Source organism: Eurosta solidaginis, chromosome 3 (genome assembly GCF_040869045.1).
Source record: "Eurosta solidaginis isolate ZX-2024a chromosome 3, ASM4086904v1, whole genome shotgun sequence".
Taxonomy (NCBI): Eukaryota; Metazoa; Arthropoda; class Insecta; order Diptera; family Tephritidae; genus Eurosta; species Eurosta solidaginis.
Window position 1 is genome coordinate 182,161,029 of NC_090321.1, and position 20,966 is coordinate 182,181,994.

At 37.0% G+C, this 20,966-nt stretch overlaps 1 protein-coding gene across 3 annotated transcripts in view; it reads left to right on the forward strand.

Moving 5' to 3' along the window:
- Window positions 1-1,071: 1,071 nt before the first annotated feature.
- Window positions 1,072-20,966, forward strand: part of LOC137244737 (WD repeat-containing protein 48 homolog) — a 62,683-nt gene continuing 42,788 nt past the window's right edge. For all 3 annotated transcript variants that reach the window (XM_067774171.1, XM_067774172.1, XM_067774173.1), the window contains exons 1-5: window positions 1,072-1,449; window positions 1,600-1,819; window positions 2,784-2,996; window positions 3,064-3,642; window positions 3,725-3,930. In XM_067774171.1, coding sequence (XP_067630272.1) covers window positions 1,405-1,449; window positions 1,600-1,819; window positions 2,784-2,996; window positions 3,064-3,642; window positions 3,725-3,930 — 1,263 coding nt within the window. In that variant the 5' untranslated portion in view covers window positions 1,072-1,404. The remainder of the gene's footprint in view (window positions 1,450-1,599; window positions 1,820-2,783; window positions 2,997-3,063; window positions 3,643-3,724; window positions 3,931-20,966) is intronic.

Below are 20,966 nucleotides of genomic sequence, written 5' to 3' on the forward strand. Positions count from 1 at the left end.
GTAGTCAAAAATGTTGTCGTTGAGACCAAAAATGCGACTCTAGACCTGAGATTTCCATCAGGTGAGCGAGGCTGTTTGTAGTTTTGACGTTTACCGCTTAGTGAACACACTTGTATAGGTACACTATGAGCCAGTGGGAAAAATAATTTCACTTGCAAAGTGTGCCAACACCCTTAGCGAAAGCAACTGTCAAATTCTTCTTGTTAAGCTTTGCTTGGAACAAAATTTGGGAGATGGCTACTTTTCAATATCAGATGGCGACAGTGGCGCTCATTCTACCGTTGTCCATAAAAATACGTGCAATCAACTCGTAATGCATAAGCATGAGTTAAACTCATCGATATGAAAAACTGCTTATGTGTCGGAGCTGTAAGGCTTGTCGGGTTGTTGGCTACTTTTTCACTCATATTCCTAACCATTGTTTACTATATAGTTTGGCAGCTTAAGTAGAGGTTATGTTGCGAATAGAGTGGAAGGCAGTGGACTAGGCAGTCGAATGTCATATAATGAAGGAATGGTGTTCGGAGATTTTTCAAAGTTAAAAAAAAAAATGATAAAAGCTTTAATATAAATAAAAATATTGTTTTAATAACAACAGAAATGCCATATATATTCTGTATACATAAATTTGTAAGTATTATCTCACTCGAAAATTTGAATTAAATAATCTAAAGTTTTGTTTTGAAACTGAGTCGAGAACTGTGCGTGTGAATGTGCGAATTTTCACCGATCAGCTGTTAGTTGCGCTACTTGGTAAAATTTACAATGTTCCTAACCCTGACTCATGGTTCAATTATGTACAGCTGGCTCATCTCATCAGCTGATTTTATTTATGTCATTGCATGGTCGAAGGGATTGTCAAAAGGAGATGGCAAAATCATAATGAAACCAACACATTGGCAACATTTTACTTACACATACAAAAACTGCTAAGTTTTATGTTTCCATTCCATACCATTCGCACCAACACCAATACACAGATTTTGACAATTTGAACAGACATATTTTGTTGCTTTACAGATGAGCCAACCTGTATATAGTTGAACCATGCCCTGACTATTGTCATTTATCTTGTTGACATTCGGTGAAAAGTGATTTGATGTCGTTACGAAGAAATCTGAGGGAAGGAACATAAGAAAAGGAAAATTAGATAAAAATTTATTGACCAATTTATAATTGTGTTTATTTTTGATGTAAAAATAAACTAGTTTCGCCTATGAACTTTCGTGAAACGAAATAAATATATAAATTTCATGAACAACGCTCTGACCCCACTAATAGCAACTAAGAGGTGGCTCTTTTTTTCGATACAATCCATAGCTTCAACACTTATCGGAAAAGAAAATAAATTGAACTGCACTGCTTCCACATAACCCTAGCAGACTTGGAGTAGACGAGGCAATAATGTTGACGCATAAGGGATGCCAAGGTGGACGTAAGAAAATGCAGGTAAGATACGTTGCTTGAGTTGTTGGGAAGAACATGGAAATGAAGAGGCAAATTCTTGCATATAGGATAGTAGTATGGTCAAAATAAAGTTTAAAGGGATTTGCAGGTAACACTTAAATTAAATTAAAAACATTCATTGCATTTTTGCAGGTATCCTTTGTAATACGAGATGCAGAGGAAAAACAACACAGAAATGGTGTTAATGCATTGCAATTGGATCCTAACAGCGGTAAACTTTATTCGGCTGGACGAGACGCTATCATACGCGTTTGGAACACGCGAACTGAATCAACAGAGAAATACATACAGTCAATGGAACATCACAATGATTGGGTTAATGATATTGTTCTCTGTTGTAATGGCAGAAATTGTAAGTAACAAATCTTCAAAATTTTCTCTGATATCACACATGTCAAACGAGTGCTGCGAGGAGAGAGGGCGGAGTATTTCTCAAGTCTATCAGCTTGTCATTTCTGCCTGTTTAAGCAAAATAATTTTCTAGTTTAAAGTGCTGAACAGGAACCTGGTTAGTGGCAAAAAGAAGGAAATAGTTTTTTTGTGAACTGCTTTCAGATACACCTTGGGCCAACATTTCTTAGATCTAGATCCAGAGATATCCTGCCAAAAATGTGAAAAATAGGCCTTACTTTCGTCATTTTATAAAGGCTGATTTTCATATATTGTCTTCGAAACGTTATTAGAATTCACTTGCCTGATTGCCAGAAACTTTCCATAGTGGCTTTGTCCAGACAGTTTTTTTGTAGCACAAAATTGTCCTTTATCATAATATAAAATCTAAAACTTTTTTCTGTCAAACAAAATTTAAATTTTTTTTTTCAAGATTTTGTATTCGAGCTTCATTATTTGCTTCAAGTTTAGAGAGATTGAAAGTCTGGCTGGACAATGCCACGATAGAAAGTTTCTGGCAAGTGACTTCTAATAACGTTACAAGGACAATATATGTATGAAAACACCCTTTATAAAATGACGAAAGAAAGGTCTAGTCTTTGTACATTTTTTGAACGGTATCTGAATGATTCAAGCTTCCTACTTCTGAAGAAAGCTAACCAAATTTCAGCTTTTATAAAGTGACGATGGTCTGGCAGTCACGGGCTCTTAGATTATAAAGCATGCGTGCCGTAATAGTTCCCACGACAGTCCGGCTGTTACCAGACCGTTATTATCAATAACACCACCCTAAACTTACAGGAACTGTTTTTAGGTTACACAAAAACAACCACATGTAAAAATTAATATGCACGATATCCAAATAATATAAGAAAACCGAAACTTCCGCTCTTCATTTTTAAAAAATTGGTGATATATTTTTGCAGTAATAAGTGCCAGCTGTGATACCACCGTTAAAGTGTGGAATGCCCACAAAGGCTTTTGCATGTCAACGTTGCGTACACATCGTGACTATGTTCAAGCGTTAGCATATGCCAGAGATCGTGAACAAGTTGCAAGCGCCGGACTAGATAGAGCTATTTTTTTGTGGGATGTTAATACACTAACTGCACTGACTGCCAGCAACAATACCGTAACGAGTGGGTTTGCTTATTGGATCTCACTATTTCAACATAACTTATATACATACTGATTCTACCATTACAGCCTCTAGTCTAACCGGTTCAAAAGATTCAATATACAGTTTAGCTATGAATCCGTCAGGTACGGTTATTGTTAGCGGTTCAACTGAAAATATCCTGCGCATTTGGGATCCACGCACCTGCACTCGGAGCATGAAATTGCGTGGCCATACCGAAAATGTACGGGCACTAGTCGTCTCACCTGACGGCAATCAAGTGGTATCTGGTAGTTCAGATGGAACAATTAAGGTGTGGAATTTAGGTCAACAACGTTGCATACAAACGATACATGTACACAAGGAGGGTGTTTGGGCGCTTTTAATGAGCGAAAACTTTCAATATGTTATATCGGGTAGTCGAGATAAGAATATCATTGTAACAGAACTACGTAATCCCAGTAATTCAGTGTTGGTATGCGAAGAGCGTGCTCCAGTGCTTAGTCTGGGTTATAATGTAGACAAAACAGGCGTTTGGGCTACCACATGGAATTCGGATATACGTTGTTGGAAACTACCATTATATGATAAATGTACTTTAACATCTGGAGGTGGTATGGATGCGCAATGGGCGATAGCTTCCAATACCGAACTGACCTGCATTAAGGGTAAGACATTTTGCGAACAAAGATTCTAAATATTTACTTTGGACCACATTACAACATATATTTCTTTGTAATATATATATAGGTGGCGCTGCTATAAAGAAATGTGTCGTGTTGAATGACAAACGATACATCGTTACTAAAGATACAGAGGACAATGTGGTGATCTATGATGTACTGCGTATAATGAAGAAAGAAGATTTGGGCAAAGTGGATTTTGATGAAGAGTTAAAGAAACGTAATAAACAAGTTTACATTCCAAATTGGTTTACGGTGGACTTGAAAACCGGAGTGAGTTAATGCAAATATTTTTATTTTTGTTAATTTTACGGTCTAAATGCGGGCGAAATTTCCGCAAACTCTCTGCAACATAATGGAGGGCACTATCCAAAATTTCGCACTGGGCCTCAGCCACATGTTTGGAAGTCAACCCGAATAAAACCGAGCTTGTCCCCTTTACGAGGAGGTACAAAGTACCAAATCTAACACCGGTAAGAAGGGGGGTACGTTTTTAGCGTTTAGCGATCAAGTCAAGTATTTGGAAGTCATTCTGGATAGGAAGCTATTATGGAGCGACCATATAGTGGAGCGATCCAAGACGGCAGGAGCAGCGCTGTTCACCTGCAAGAGGGCAATTGGCTCCTCATGGGGATTCTCCCCTAAGGTGGCCTACTGGATTTACACAGCCATTGTGCGCCCGATTCTTTTTTACGGTGCCTTGGTCTGGTGGCCTGCACTAGCTAAAACTACCTATCTTATTTCTTTTATTTGTCAGTGACTTTTCGTTGCGTGCGGACGTGTTTTTTAATCGCCCTCGTAGTTTTCGTCTTGATGTTTGTTTCTTACAATGGACTATTTTTGTGGAAAGTGTAACAGACGGTTTTCGAAATCTCTCGATAGTGATATAATGCCGTGCAATGGTTTCTGCAAAAAAACATTCCATAGAGCCTGTAGTAAAGGCATCTCTGATTATGACGTCGGATTAATTAAAAACAATCGTCACTTGCTGTATTTTTGTGAAGAGTGCGTGGACATGCCGGATAAGCTCGGTAAAGCTTTAGACGCGATAGTGTCGAGCGCTTTTGCCAAAGCAGCTCGACGAACTAAAAATCCAATTAATGGCATCTTTGCAGTCATCCAACAACAAAGTTCTTACTGTTGAATCTTGTTGTTGCGCCAGAAATAGTGTGTGTGGCGCCAGAAATGCCGCATTATTTATCTCTCCTATTTCTATGACATCCAACAACAATACTTTGTCAAACAATGTTATGGAATTTCCCGCTACCCCTCAAGGCACGGAATTCTCTCAATCTCCTCTTGAATATATGCCGACTAATGCGGCAGTTACCCACCGACGTGTGCCGTACGTAAGGACGTTTGTCGTACGAAGCACGTTTGACCGAACTCTCAAGCCCGTAGGAATCAATGTGTGCGTCTGTGTACATGTACATAACATATTTGTGTGTGTATTGTTTACAGATAAGCACTGTTGCCATTGACCATTTTGCATGTATGCTTATGGAAACATCAACTTTTTCCAATTTAATTTTTGATATTGTAAAAGGCCGGAATACATATTAAATAAGGATAAATAGATTAAATATTTATAATCAGCACTTTTACATAATTATTTCGAATTATTTCCACAATTTTTCAAATTTTAATTAGGCTTTTTTGCATAAAATTGCAAACGGTCAAAAATTAGCGCACAAAAGTTTACTAGGCAACTCTGTCTAGTGAGAGAGCGATCAGCTGACACGTTCTTACGGAAAAAATCAAAATTGTTTTGATTTCTACGTTCCGGGCTACGTACGTACGGGCGTTGCACGTCGGTGAGTTTTCGTTTACATTGCACACTCATAAGATAGGTCGTGTCAGCTGACACGTTTTTTCTACGTACGTTCGTGGGTAACTGCCGCATAACCCGCATACCGTTGGCACTCAAACAAATTCATCGTCTCTCTCTGCCAACATTGGCGTTGCTTCAACTTTATCTTCTTCGTCTTCCACTTCTACTGTTATTTCGCTTCAACATCTATGTATATCTACAACAACATTAACACAGCAAACTGCAGCAAATGAACAAATGCAATCGTCAAATACGCTACAACAACGCTATCTAACAATACTGCATCAAAAAAGTGTCTCTCAACCGCCTCTACATCTAAATCATCTACACATACAACGTCGCCTGCTATATCCTCACATAAATCTAACACAACGTCTACATCTACACCACCAAATAAAAATAAAAACCCAAAGGCGTCTACTTCTACATCTATACCCCCTGCAAAAAAACAATAATATTGCAAAATCAGCATATAAATCAGAATCAATTGCAGCTGCGCAATCTACAGTCAAAGTTCGTGGTAATTACCATTAATGTTTTCATCTATGGTAATGTTATCAACTCTAATTCCACAGTTGTTGCTAATATTACGACAACTAATACGGCGACATCATGCTCTGCTACTTCCTATTCTTTTGCTCATGTCGCTGCTGGAGCTGCTAACAACGCAGCTGAGCCGTCGAATAATACTTCGGTACACAAACAAGTAACGAATGCAGGAAAAGACTTAAATCGTAATTCGCGTGTTTTTGTTAGTGACATTAATGACAATGCTGATTTGGATGTGTTTGTGAAATATTAGTGGATCCATGTCTCATATTTTAGGCCGTTAAGCTGGAGACATTGGTGCTTTATCGGTAACCGTATCGGTAACCTTACAACAGCTGATTGGACCAACCTTATGAGAATCAATGCAATCGATTATTGGTGCCGCTAAGGTCGTAACCGTATCGTAGCCAACCAATTGGGTTTTGGTTTACCGTCTTAACGATAAACAGCTGATTACGTTAGGAATACGGATACAGCGATACGCCATACGGCACCAATGACTCCAGCTTTAGTTACTGAAGAGAGCAGGCATGCTTAACCAACGAACCGATATCATTTCGTTACGATAATTAACGTTAATAAACGAAACAAATTCATTTCGTTTCGTTTATTAACGTTAAAAACGTCAAATTAACGAAATGATTTTGCTTCGTTTTCTGCCATATCAAAACGAAATCAAATCGTTTATGTTGATTATTAATTTCAAACTATGCTGGCAAAGCTGATTGATGGCGGAGTCATTAAAGGTGAAAGCATTAGCCAAGCTGATTGCAACTTTGCTCACGAATTTTGACAGTACGAACATTTCTCAGAGTATTTTTGACATTACCACCAACGAATTACACAAACAAATTACATGGAGTTTGTGTGTGTATGTCCGCTCGCTGTTACCACCTTACGGCTTCACCATGGCTATAGCATTGCCAGCACAATTCAAACATAAAGTATCACGTTTTTGTTAACGTTTTTAACGTTAACGAAAGCTTTTCGTTTCGGCTAAAAACGAGATACAATTTATCTTGATAATTTCTTTATCGGTAATATTTCGAAGTGTTTCAACGGAAACGGTGGAAATTTTTTGATAAACGATTAGCTTAACGTTAAGATGCATCCCTGGAAGAGAGTATTGCTAAATGCATTTCTTTTCACTTTTGCATTGCTTCCTCAAAATTAGCTTGTTTCAAGTTAACTAAGAGAGACGTCGCACAGTGGCGCCTTTTGAGTTTTTTCTTTGCAAAAATCATAACTTTTGAACCAATGAAGATATTTAAAAAATGTAAAATGCAAATTAAAGCTAATTATTTGAATTTTTATTGCGTGGAAGCTCAGAATGTCACAGATACAGGGTGCTTCAAAAAAATTCGTCAAAGTCGGAAATTTTTAGAAAAATGCAAAAACAAAATGTTTTTAGTAAAAAATAAAAAAATGAAACGGGATTTGTCTTATAATGACGTATTAAAGCATTAAATAAGATATACTAATGATTTTGATAAGATAGCGTGGCACTGCCCACTTATGATAAAAAGTTGTATCTAAGTAATCACGTAATCAATAACTACCAAAATCCATAGACGTATTGTTTCTTTTAAATGGCAATACTCTTATAAAACTCAAATTTCCGTTTTTGGTGCCACAATAATAAGGTGCTTCAAAATTCATCGTAATATTTTACATGTTTTTTTTTTAATTTACAAGCCAAATATGTATTTTATTAATAACTAAAAGTTATTGAAAGTGGTTCAATGAAATTTTATTTGAGCTAAAGATTAAACAGCCAACGAAAAAAGTGGAGTGGCACTGCCATTTATGCTAAAAAGTTTGATCTTAGTAACCGCTTTACCAATTTGTACCAAACTCGATAGACGTATTGATTTCTATAAAAAATTAATACTCGTTTGAAGGCGAAATGCCTAAGCTTTAAAATAAATTTGATAAACTTTAGAGAAATGCAATAACGAAAAGTATATATTTATAAATTACTAAATTAATTAATTATTTTATTTGAAATAAAAAATTAAATTGTACATAGAATTGATTAGTAAATCTCTTTTTCATTGTTGTGATAAGAAGTGAGAAACTTATTGTTACGAATATTAGCAAAACTAAGGAGTGCTCCCATCTCCAGGCCGATGCTAAGCAGTGACGTGAATTCACATCAATAATTCAATTATTATGTATCTACATAAACGAATCAATAATTGCGTCTACACATATGTATGTACACATTCCGACGAGCAACATTTACATACAAGGCAGCGAGAGATGAGATGTCACACACAGATGAATTTACTTATACGCTTATGTGTGTGCGGGAGACTGTAAACTACAAACTCACATATGTACATCTGAGAAGCGCTAAAAAGTAGACAATTGTAAACAAGTAGAAACTATATGAGAACTATACACACACGAATATAGTTGGTAAGTTCTGGAAATGGAAGAGCCTAGAAGTATGCAGCGTAAACTATAAAAGCGGGGCAGGCGAGTAAGAAGTAATTCAGTTTGAGTTGAGCAATCAATCAGTTATTGATTAAGCACGCGATCTGGCGGCCAATAGTAGAGTTCAATTTGAATTATCAATCAGTTTGGTTATTAAGCCAGCGAGTAGCAAAGTATAAGTGTCATTGTGAAGTACTTTAATAAAGGCCATTTTTCCATTATTCAATATTGGAGTTATTTATTCAACAGTTTAGTGATTCGAACTTAGCAGAGGATTGCAAATAAGAGGATTTGCAAGTAAATTCGTTACATTATTTTATCTTAACATAGTCATCGTCACTGGAACATATATCTAACAAAGCAACCATTTCTAAGCTATACGCATCTGTAAGATCTTTTTGTGTTCTTACATACCTCATAGATGATATGACTGGATCAGAAGAGATAGCTAACATGTTGAAAAGGTCTTCGTTTTGTCTAACTCGTGATACTTTGCAGGTGTTCATACATCTATATCTTTTGTAGTCCTTGTTCTTAGATTCTTGAGCTTCTTCAGACAATTCTCCTAATGGTAAGCACTGGAACTCTATTAAATTTTTTCCATGTGCTAAAATTTTATGTACCGCCGGTGTAAGTTTCTTCTCAGGATATTTTTGATGCAGCAACTCTGTAGTTTTAGATGCATATTTTCCAAATTTGGGTCCATTAACTGGTTCATGGCAGTTTAAAATATTTAAAATTACTCCCAATCTTCACAATATCTCTATCAACTCCTGTTATGCGAGCAGCCACTTCATCGTTTTCAAAAAATCTTCTTGAGGAGTTACCATCATTTTTATTTCCATATCCATACTTTGGACAGTCAACTCTGAGGCCAATCTCTTTATAGAATGCATCGTGAATTATTTTTTCTCCTGTTTTGTTTCTCCTTACATGTTGTATTGTCGTCGAAAACTTCTCCTTGTTATGGTAGTGTATAAGCCAGCTCAAAAACAAATTCCATACATCTTATCCTAGCATTCAATATCTCCTTTGTTCGTCAGTTATTGAATCATCAAGATTTTCAAAGTCCTTTTGGCTCTTCTTACAAATTGGACATTTCATTGTAGATGTCGTATTTGTTATTAAATTCAAAACTTTTCCATCGACCATTGTTAGAAGAAAATCATGCTTTATTGTAATGACATTCCCCTCTTCAATTTCAATTATTGTTGGTTCTAATTTGGCAATTTGTTTTTTTATATCACTCACTGTAGCTTTTATGAGTTCCAAAGACTCCTTCTCGTATTTAAATAATATCGGGCGGCACAATATAGTTGATCACGGACGGGGATTTTTCCAATATTCTGAAGCTTCATCTTTCAGTCGTAATGGAACAATAGAAGACATAAACATATTTCTATCTGTAATTGTTTCATCGTCTGCATTTATTCTTTGTTTATATGCGCTTTGTCGTGATGATCCATCACAGCCCCACTTAGTTATCAATGCTAGCTCCTTTGGCAGTGATTTCAACTTTTCTTCAGTAAAACTGTGAAGGAGTCGTGTAAACGTTTGATCCATTAGGTTTTGTAGCTCAATTTTAGCTGATACTTCGGTTATTTTGGGACTTTTAGGAACTGCTTCTTTCTTGGCTTGAGTAATTTGTTTGTATCTAGGTAAAATATCGGCATTACGTTGCAATAATGACTTACGCAATATAATATATTTTTCTTCGTTAAACCGAGTCCTATAAACAGCGCCAAAAGCTTCTTCGTGAGTGTATTTCCTAGGTAGCGCATTTGGTGGTGTGGGAATGCTGTTTTTGATCCTCATCAGTCGCACTGGACTTGCTACCGCAACTGCTTCTGTTATATGAGACTTCACGTTTTCTTCGTCTTTTTTATATTTAATAGCCAGTGCTTCTGAAAGATGAGTCGTGGCCATAGCTTTTGTGGTATCAGATAGCTTCCTTTTCCTTGTGTAGGTAGAACACTCTTCTATGGGTTTTGTTGGTCTCCCTCTAGTTGGATTGGTTGACGTCCACTTTTTATGCTTACTTATAAATTTTGAATTGTTACGATAGACGCCTTCCATTTTCTTTCTATCATAATGTATTGTAAACCAATTTTTTCTTCCAGGCCTTCATTTTCTGTAATGCTTGTTTCACTCGCTAATTCTCTAATAATAGCCTCAACGAAGTCCCGTCTTGACTTTGTAGATTTAAACACCGCAAATAGTTTCGAGTTTTCTAGATACATATTAGAATTGGCTTCGAGTGTATCTGACTCAATATTAAACTGTGAACTATATTTAAAAATACTATTCACTTTATTTAAGTAAACAGAATACTTAGTTCCTTAATCTCCAAAAGACGAATGATAATGTGCATTGTATGATGGATAGCTTTATATACCTACTCAAATTATTAAAATGAATTTGAGGTATACAATTCGTAACTAAAAAAATGTATGTTGTTAACAAGATCCAATAACAAAAACGACCTTACGGCCGTACTGAATTATATATACCTGCTCAGGCGCGTATTTATGCCCAAGGTTGTTTAACTTTATTTGATGTAAAAAGTGAAGTTGCAGCTGGACGCAGGTAGACTTTATGAATTTAGCTAACTGAATATTTCACAAATAACTACTGTTAATTTTACGGAGCACATATTTTAACATTTTTTTTTTCATCAAAGTTTTAAAAAGGGCCTAAAAACAGGCATTTCGAAAAACAGGTATATCCGCCAACTTTTAACAAAAAAAAACCATTTTGTTTTGTTTCAATCCTTAATTAAATTAGGGGGACTCATGATAGCATATAAACTTATAAGGTGTAAAATTATATCCATTTACACACGCGGTTATATGAACGCACCTAGTAATACTCTTGATAAACTTGATTGTTTTTCAGCTGTATTATTGCCAAAAAAATTTTTTTGATTGTTATACAAATTAAAAAATATCAAGATTAAGTGAAAAATCAAAACTAAAACGCCTTTACTTGCTGATGTTGGAGATTTTTGATGAAAATGCCGTCTGTAATGTCTGCAAGGTTGCATTCCTTTGAGTTTACCGCGTTTACACAATGAAATGTGCGCGTAAATTTATACAAATTGTGTAAATGATTTTTCATACAAAATTTGACAGCTCGTGCGTAAACTAGATAAATTTATACGTTTACACACTTTATAAGGCATTTATACGGTTACATGAGTCCCCCTATTATCTTTAATTGCTATGCAAGAAAACGACAACCGGCCGCCTTATTTACTCACAAACCCATTTTAAATACAACGAAAAAGAAGAAAAATTTCAAATTTTTCCCAATGTTGAAAATTGGTCAACATGTATTAGATTTAGCGAACGCTTTCATGATTTTATTGATTTTTGCTATGCTTTAACGGCAGAGGCGCCACTGTGCGTCGATGTAAACTCTCTGGTGAGAGTTTCATTTAAAATTCGTGTGTTTGCATCTGACTACAGCAAACTTTTTAACGCTGCGCTGTGGCCTACCAACGTAACTATTAAACCCTTCCTTCCTTAATACTAAATTAGTGGACCTTTTCGTACAAAGTTATGACTTCAGTTACGAAGTTCTGATTCTTACCGAGACATGGCTGAAACCATCGGCGTTTAATTCTGAAATTTTATCGGATTCTTATGAAATCTTTAGGAAAGGTCATCTAAACAGAGTGGGCGGTGGCGTGTTGATTGCGGTGCATACCAGGTTCTCTGCGGAGGAAATGTGTTTCGCAGACTCTAATGATGTTGAGTTCCTTAGCGTGAGAGTAAAACTCTCTTCTATTTACAAATATTTTGTAGCATTATATATTCCGCCCAGTCAGATATTTCTATATATATAAAACATGCTTCCCTGGTGAGGTTGGTATTTTCTTTGGCTAGATCTGTTGATTATGTCATCGTGGCTGGTGATTTTAATTTGCCTTGTGTGTCTTGGAATATTATTGATGGTTTGTTAGTTTCCACATCATCCCGCGATATATTCTACTAATTTCTAAATGCCTTTACAGATATTGGCCTCTATCAACTGAATAGGATTCATAATGAATTTGGTAAATGCTTAGACTCAGATGACTCGTCGAATTGTTCAGTGAGTCGATGCGATCCAATAGTTATGCCCGAAGATGTACACCATCCGGCTTTGGCTTTATACTTGGATTATCTCCATGCACCGGAGCGTAGAACTATTAGGAATGTGTCTTCTGGCCGGTTTCTTTTCAGGAAGGCTAATCTGGCTGTGTTTATTGAGGAGGTTTCCAAAATTTCTTGGCCCGCCTACGATGGAGATGTCGAATGGAGTTGTACACACTTTAACAATGCTTTGTATGCGATACAAATGCGTATCTATATCTAACACCTCTTCAGCAATTCCAACTTCTGCTTGGAGCTATAAAGAACTCAAATATCTTAAAAATCGAAAAACGCGTTCTTTTAAGAGATTCAAATTATCCGGATCAATAAGTGACTATGCGGCATACTATATTCTGCGCCACAGGTACAATAGGCTACAGAGAAGATGTTATGCGGATTACTTAAAAAAGATTAAGCACAAAATTTCCTCTAATCCAAAGTCGTTTTATTCGTTCGTCAACTCGATAAGAAAAATCAAGAGGTTTCCAACCGTAATGAAGTTTAACGATCTAAGTTCTAATGATGACAATGAAATTGCCAATATGTTTGCCACCTTCTTTAAATCTAATTACTCCACTGCCTATGACTCCCCGCCATTGAACTATCCATTCAAACTGCCCTCGCTTAATTCAGCATTTGTTCCGTATATTCATACGGAAGACGTACTAAGACATCTGGAAGGCCTAAAAAATTTTCTATTCTAGCGGACCTGATGAAATTTCATCTCTTGTGCTGAATTCCTGTATAAACCTCTTACATGTCTTTTTAACACATCCCTAAAGCAAGGGATATTTCCCAGAAAGTGGAAGGGGTCTTTTATAATACCACTTTACAAAAATGGGAATAGATCATGTGTTTCAAATTATCGAGGAATAGCAAAGCTTAGTGCTATACCCAAACTTTTTGAATCGATCGTCACAAAGCAACTAGATCATAGGGTATCTTCAATCATTGACTTGTCTCAACATGGTTTGAGTTCACAACTCATGCGCTGAACGGATTTAAGGTTAATAGCGAAATTGATGTAATATATACTGCTTTTAGCAAAGCTTTTTTACAGTTTCCCATTCACTTCTTCTGTTCAAACTCGATCGTTTTGGCTTCCCGCCTTTGTTTCTATCTTGGATATCTTCATACTTGATGGATAGAAAACAAAGAGTTATATTTAATAACTGTAGGTCAGAAGCTATAAATGTTACTTCTGGTGTTCCTCAAGGCAGCTTCCTTGGTCCAGTGCTGTTTATTCACGACCTTCCAAATGTTTTGAAGTACTGCAAGCCGCTAATGTACGCTGATGATGTCAAACTTCTTTCGCCTATCCGCTCACCTGTGGATAGATCAAATCTACAATCGGATCTGAATAGCCTAGTCGAATGGTGTAGTATAAATGTAATGTCACTAAACCTGCCGAAATGCAAGTTCATGTGCTTTGCAAGGAAATCATACCAATCCTACGAGTATATGATTGATGATTACACAATTAACCAAGTCATTAGTTTTGTAGACCTTGGGGTTACGATGGACCCTAAACTCGACTTTAAATTGCACATAGACCCAAGGGATTTTGGCGTTCGTCAAACGATGGTCTAAAGAATTCGATGATCCATATATTACTAAAACTCTCTTTATATCTTTGGTGCGGCCAATATTAGAATACGCTTCGGTAATCTGGAACCCTCGTTACCAGACGCACTGCGAAAAATTAGAGTCGGTTCAAAAGCAGTTCCTGATTTTTGCGCTAAGGGACTTACGATGTGACCCCTCAAGGATTCTACCTCCCTACTCCTGCCGTTTAAAACTTATTCAGCTCCCTACGTTACGGAGTCGTAGGGAGATGGTAGGTGTGTTATTTGTAGTAAAACTTATTAGAGGGATGGTAAATAGCCCTTTTCTGCTCGGTGAAATTTTATTTAATGTTCCCTTTCGACTATCTAGACATTTTCAACCGCTTCATATAAGCACATGCAGATCGAATTTTGAAATGCACGAACCTCTCTTTCGACCATCTAGACATTTTCAACCGCTTCATTAATTTTGAAATGCACGAACCTCTTCGTTGTCTGTGTACTGACTTTAATAAGCACTGCAAAAACATTGATACGTTTGACACACGTAATAAAAAAATATCTGCTGACTACATTAAATACGCAATGATTTGGGTGGGTAGCTTGGAATCACGACCTTTCCAACCTCCCACTCTTATCATCAGCTCCAGTAACTTTGGGCGGGTAGCTTGGAATCACGTCCTTTCCAACCTCCCACACATCGCAGCCCTACTTGTTATGTGTCAAATATACATCAGCTGCTCGGCATCACAGTCCATCCCGACAACTGATTTAATCTATAATATAAAAATGAAATGATGTTCGTTCCTGTCCATGTTTTAGGGCCGATACGAGGCCAATTTTATTCGTTCTTTTTTCATATTATAGGGATCAAATAGGGGAAGGTTTTTAGCAAAAAAAATTTAAAAAAATTTCTAGAGTCTTGAGATATAGGTGTGTTTGTAAAATATGGGTATCAAATGGAAGCTTGTGACGAGTACTTTTCGTACTCCTAGGTGACTAGGGTCTCGAGATATAGGCCAAAGTGTGGACCCTGGCACTTCAAGAATGTGTTTCTACAATATGGATATCAAATAAAAGCTGTTGATGAGTGCTTTAGTACATGATAATTTTTCGTACCCCTGGGTTACTAGGGTCTCGAGATATAGGCCAAAACGTGGACCCAGATACCTCTACAATGTGTTTATACAATATGGATATCTCATGAAAGCTGTTGATGAGTTCTTTAGCAGAGGGTAATATTCATACATCTGGATGACTAGGGTCTCGAGATATTGCCCAAAACGTTGATCAGAATAACCTTAGGATGTGTTTTTACATTATGGGTATCAAACGGAAGCTGTTAATGAGTACTTCAATATGGGTATCAAAAAACGTTATCGATATCGAAATCATCGATATCGAAGTCATTATCGATATCGAAATAGTTATCGGTATCAATATCGAAATCATTATCGATATCATTACCAAAACGTTACCGATATCGAAATCGTTATCTATATCGAAATCGTTATCGAAATAGTTGTCGGTATCAATATCGAAATCATTATCGAAACGTTACCGATATCGTTATCGATATCAAAATCGTTGTCGACATTATTCCCCGTATCCATCCATACCCTACATTTTACTTCGTACATCTTACATCTTACATTTCACATCTTACATCTTATATCTTACATCTTACATCCTACATCTTACATCCCCCATATTCATACCATCCTCCATATACATACCCATACCTTACATCTTACATCATATATCCCCCATATCAATACTATCCTCCATATACATACCCATACATTACATCGTACATCTTACGTCTTACATCTTACATCTCATATTCTAAATACCCCTATACCGTGACCAAAGATGTTTACACATCAAAAATATTCACATATGATAATACTCTCACAAATGTAATTTTTTTTAATTCAGGCGCAGAAACGTATAAAAAGGTTAGCGCTATGAATTATTATTCATATCGATTAATGATTCGTGAAAATGAAGACTCCCATATCCTTACCATCCTCCATATACATACCCACCCATACCTTACATCTTACATTATAGATCTTACATCTTACATCTATATCCCCCATATCCATACCATCCTCCATATACATACCCATACCCACCCATACTTTACATCTTACATCATATATCCCCCATTTCCATACCATCCTCCATATACATACCCATACCCACCCATACCTTACATCATACATCTTACATCATATATCCCCCATATCCATACCATCCGCCATATACATACCCATACCCACCCATACCTTACATCTTACATCTTATATCTTACATCTTACACTTACGTCTTACATCTTACATTCAAAATTCCCCCATACCGTGAGCAAAGATGTTTACACATAAAAAATATTCACATATGATAATAATCTCAAAAATGTGATTTTTTAAATTCAGGCGCAGAAACGAATAAAAAAGTTAGCGCTATGAATTATTATTCATATCAATTAATGATTCGTGAAAATGAAGAATATCACATTCTGAAATGCAGAAGATTGTTCCACCAATTTGTCGTGGATATGTATGCAAAAATTGAGACCGAGCGCTTAAACTATATAAAATTCAATCAGACTAAGTTACGGTCCGAGGAATACATTCAATTACGGGATGCAGTGAATAACGATGGAAATGTGAATGACATCGGTAGAATGATCATATTACCAGCAACATATATTGGTAGCCCGCGACACATGCATGAATATGCACAGGATGCCATGGCGTATGTTCGCGCTTATGGACGGCCGGATCTGTTTATTACTTTCACATGCAATCCGCAATGGAGTGAAATCAAAGACCATTTGTTTCCTGGCCAATCCCCAATTGATCGACACGACATAACTGCAAGTATTTTCAAACTAAAACTAAAATCACTTATGGACTTTATTGTCAAACATAGAGTGTTTGGAGAGGTGCGTTGCTATATGTATTCCGTTGAATGGCAAAAGCGGGGATTACCGCACGCACACATTTTGATTTGGTTGGTTGATAACATTACACCGGATCAAATTGATAGTGTGATATCAGCTGAAGTACCGGATCAAACGATTGATCAAGATTTGTTCGAAATCGCCACAAAAATACGATACATGGACCTTGCGGTGCATTGAATGTAAACTCTCCGTGCATGATTGATGGAAAATGTTCGAAGCGATACCCACGAGCATTAATTTCGGATACGGTCACAGGTGACGATGGATATCCGGCATATCGTCGTCGATCCACTGATGACAATGGTAAATCAACGATAATTAAGATGGGAAATGAAAATGTTGAAGTTGACAGTCGTTGGATTGTTCCATATTATCCATTGTTGTCCAAAACTTTCAAAGCGGATATTAACGTGGAATACTGTAATTCCGTTAAATCAATTAAATACATTTGCAAATATGTAAATAAAGGTAGCGCCATATGGCTGTATTCGGTGCAGTCCAAAATCACAACGGCGAGATTAAATCAAATGGGGCATTATATAAGCAGAAACGAAGCGATATGGCGAATTTTTTTCCGTCTACAACTTTGACTGCCTTTTTTTCATTTATGTCAATCGGACTATTTTGCAAGAACATTGCTTTATGCAGAAGTGCCACAATATTTCACATGGGATAAATCCAGGAAAACATTTCAAAGGCGAAAACAAGGACACCCAGGTCAAGGTCAACCTAATATGTTCTCAACAGATGCATTAGGACGCATTTATGCAGTTCATCCAAATAATGCTGAGTGTTTTTACTTGCGATTGTTGTTAATTAATGTTCGTGGCCCAACATCATTCCAAGCTTTAAGAACAATTAATGGTGAATTGTGCGCTACATATCGTGAAGCATGTCAAAAATTAAATTTGTTGAAGGATGATAAGCATTGGGAAGATACGCTTGCCGTTTCAGCTGTAATAGCCAGTCCACATCAAATACGAACATTATTTTCGACGATAATTGCAATGTGCTCCCTATCTAATCCATTGGAATTATGGAATAATTTCAAACATTATATGGCAGATGATATTTTAAACCAAAGTACTTAAAGTATGTAAGCTTATCGTATGGGACGAGTATACTATGGCACACAAGAAATCATTGGAAGCACTTGATAGAACTTTGAAAGATCTACGAGGAAGCCAAACAGTCTTTGGAGGTGCCATGATTTTATTGGCTGGCCATGATTTTATTTCAGGCAAACATTACCTGTGATCCCAAAATCCACGGCTGCAGATGAAATCAATGCATGTTTAAAATCATCGTATTTATGGATACATGTAAACACGCGTACACTTAATACAAACGTACGTGTTCAACTACAAAACGATCCGTCAGCAGCTGCATTTTCACAGCAATTACTGAAAATCGGAAATGGCCAAATGTCTGTCGATCTAACAGGAATGATTACATTGCCTAACAATTTCTGCACTTTTGCACAGTCTAAAGAGGCATTGATACCGAGTGTATTTCCAAACATAGTTCAACGGTACAATTTTAGATGGGAAAAATAAGGACGTCAATGATATAAATGCAGCTATTCTGGATCAAATACCTGGTGACATAGTTGCATATAAGTCAATGGACACTTATTTCTGATCAAGATGATGTCTTAAATTATCCAACTGAATTCTTAAACTCACTCGATTTACCAGGTCTACCACCTCATAATTTACGATTAAAAATTGGAGCACCGATTATAATGCTGCGCAACATTAATGTGCCACGACTTTACAACGGAAGCAAAAATTTTGAAAGGGAAGTACAAAGGAGAAGACGTTTTGATACCCAGAATTCCACTGATTCCGACGGATTTACCATTCGATTTCAAACGTTTGCAGTTCCCTATTCGCCTTGCCTTCGCTATGGCAATTAATATGGCGCAAGGACAGTCTCTACAAATGTGCGGTATTAATTTAGAATACCCAATTTTTTCCATGGACAATTGTATGTAGATTGCTCACGAGTAGGCAAACAATCGTCATTATTCATTTATGCGAAAGATGGAAAACCAAAAACGTTGTGTACTAAAAATTGTTACAATAAAGTTCGAATGAAATTTTATCAAAGAATTTGCTTTGTTTCGTATTAATTTTATTCTCTTTCAGCAAATCATTGAATTTATCGCCTAGCGAAACGGACGAGGGTACGCTAATAATGTATATACATATTTTATAATATTGTAACGAATCTGCCGCAAATCCTTTTATTTGCAATCCTCTGCTAAGTTCGAATCACTAAACTGTTGAATAAATAACTCCAATATTGAATGATGGAAAAATGGCCTTTATTAAGTACTTCACAATAACACTTATACTTTGCTACTCGCTGGCTTAATAACCAAACTGATTGATAACTCAAATGAAACTTTACTATTGGCCGCCAGATCGATCGCGTGCTTAATCAAACTGATTGATAGCTCAACTCAAACTGAATTCTTCTTACTCGCATGCCCCGCTTTTATAGTTTACGCTGCATACTTCTAGGCTCTTCGATTTCCAGAACTTACTAGTTATTTTCGCTACAAAATCGCCAGCCACAACTACGTGCACAAATTATTGCTCTCTCTTGTGACAACTCAGATAAGATATATGCATGTGTCTGTGCATTGCCGCTCTGCTGCTCGTATACGTACATATGTGTAGTCGCAATCATTTATTCGTTTATGTAGATTCATAATGATTGAATTATTGATGTGAATGTTTGTAGTTTACAGTCTCTCGCGCATACATAGGCGCATAAGTAAATGCATCTGTGTGTGACATCTCTTTCGGCTGCCTTATATATGTGTATACATGATTCGATTATTGACGTAAATACTGCTTGGCATGGCCTTATCATCGCCTTAGTGATGGTATAGGTTAGTGATGCTAATATCCGTGACAATGTAATTTTGTTCAATTTGTATGCTTCCATAATTTATCTGTAATCCGTACTATATTTAGTCTGATTAATTGTTAAATTTGTAGACTAATAAATAAATAAATAAAAATAAAATGCTTCAAAAGGTGCAAGGAGTTCGGAGCTCTGCATCACCGGGGCTCTCGGCTCCACTCCGTCTGAAGCACTCAACACAATGCTATACCTTCCACCTCTTGACCTGGTGGCGAAGGAAATAGCGGTCATCGTCGCTCTACGCATAAGGGAAACAGGTCTCTGGTCAAATGGATCTAGTGGACACGCAACAATCCTGGGCACGAACGCCCCAGTCCCAATACCGGTGCGCACTGACTACTGCACGCCAAAGAACGTCTTCGTTAAAAACTATAGTATATAGATACCACCGTGGTGTGATGGTAGCGTGCTCCGCCTACCACGCCGTATGCCCCAGGTTCACACCCCGGGCAAAGCAACATCAAAATTTTAGAAATAAGGTTTTTCAATTAGAAGAAAAAAAATCTTTCTATGCGGGGTCTCCCCTCGGCAGTATTTGGCAAGCGCTCCGGGTGTATTTCTGCCATGAAAAGCTCTCAGTGAAAACTTATCTGCCTTGCAGATGCCGTTCGGAGTCGGCATAAACATGTAGGTCCCGTCCAGCCAATTTGTAGGGAAAATCAAGAGGAGAACGACGCAAATTGCATGAGAAGCTCGGCCTTAGATCTCTCCGGAGGTTATCGCGCCTTACATTTATTTGTTTTTATATAGATAACATCGCGACAAGACAACATACGGTACCGGGTGCCATCAACATATTCACGGATGGTTCTAAGCTTGACGGGAAGGTGGGAGCAGGCCTCTTTTCACCGGATCTGGGTGTAGAGATCTCTTTTCGCCT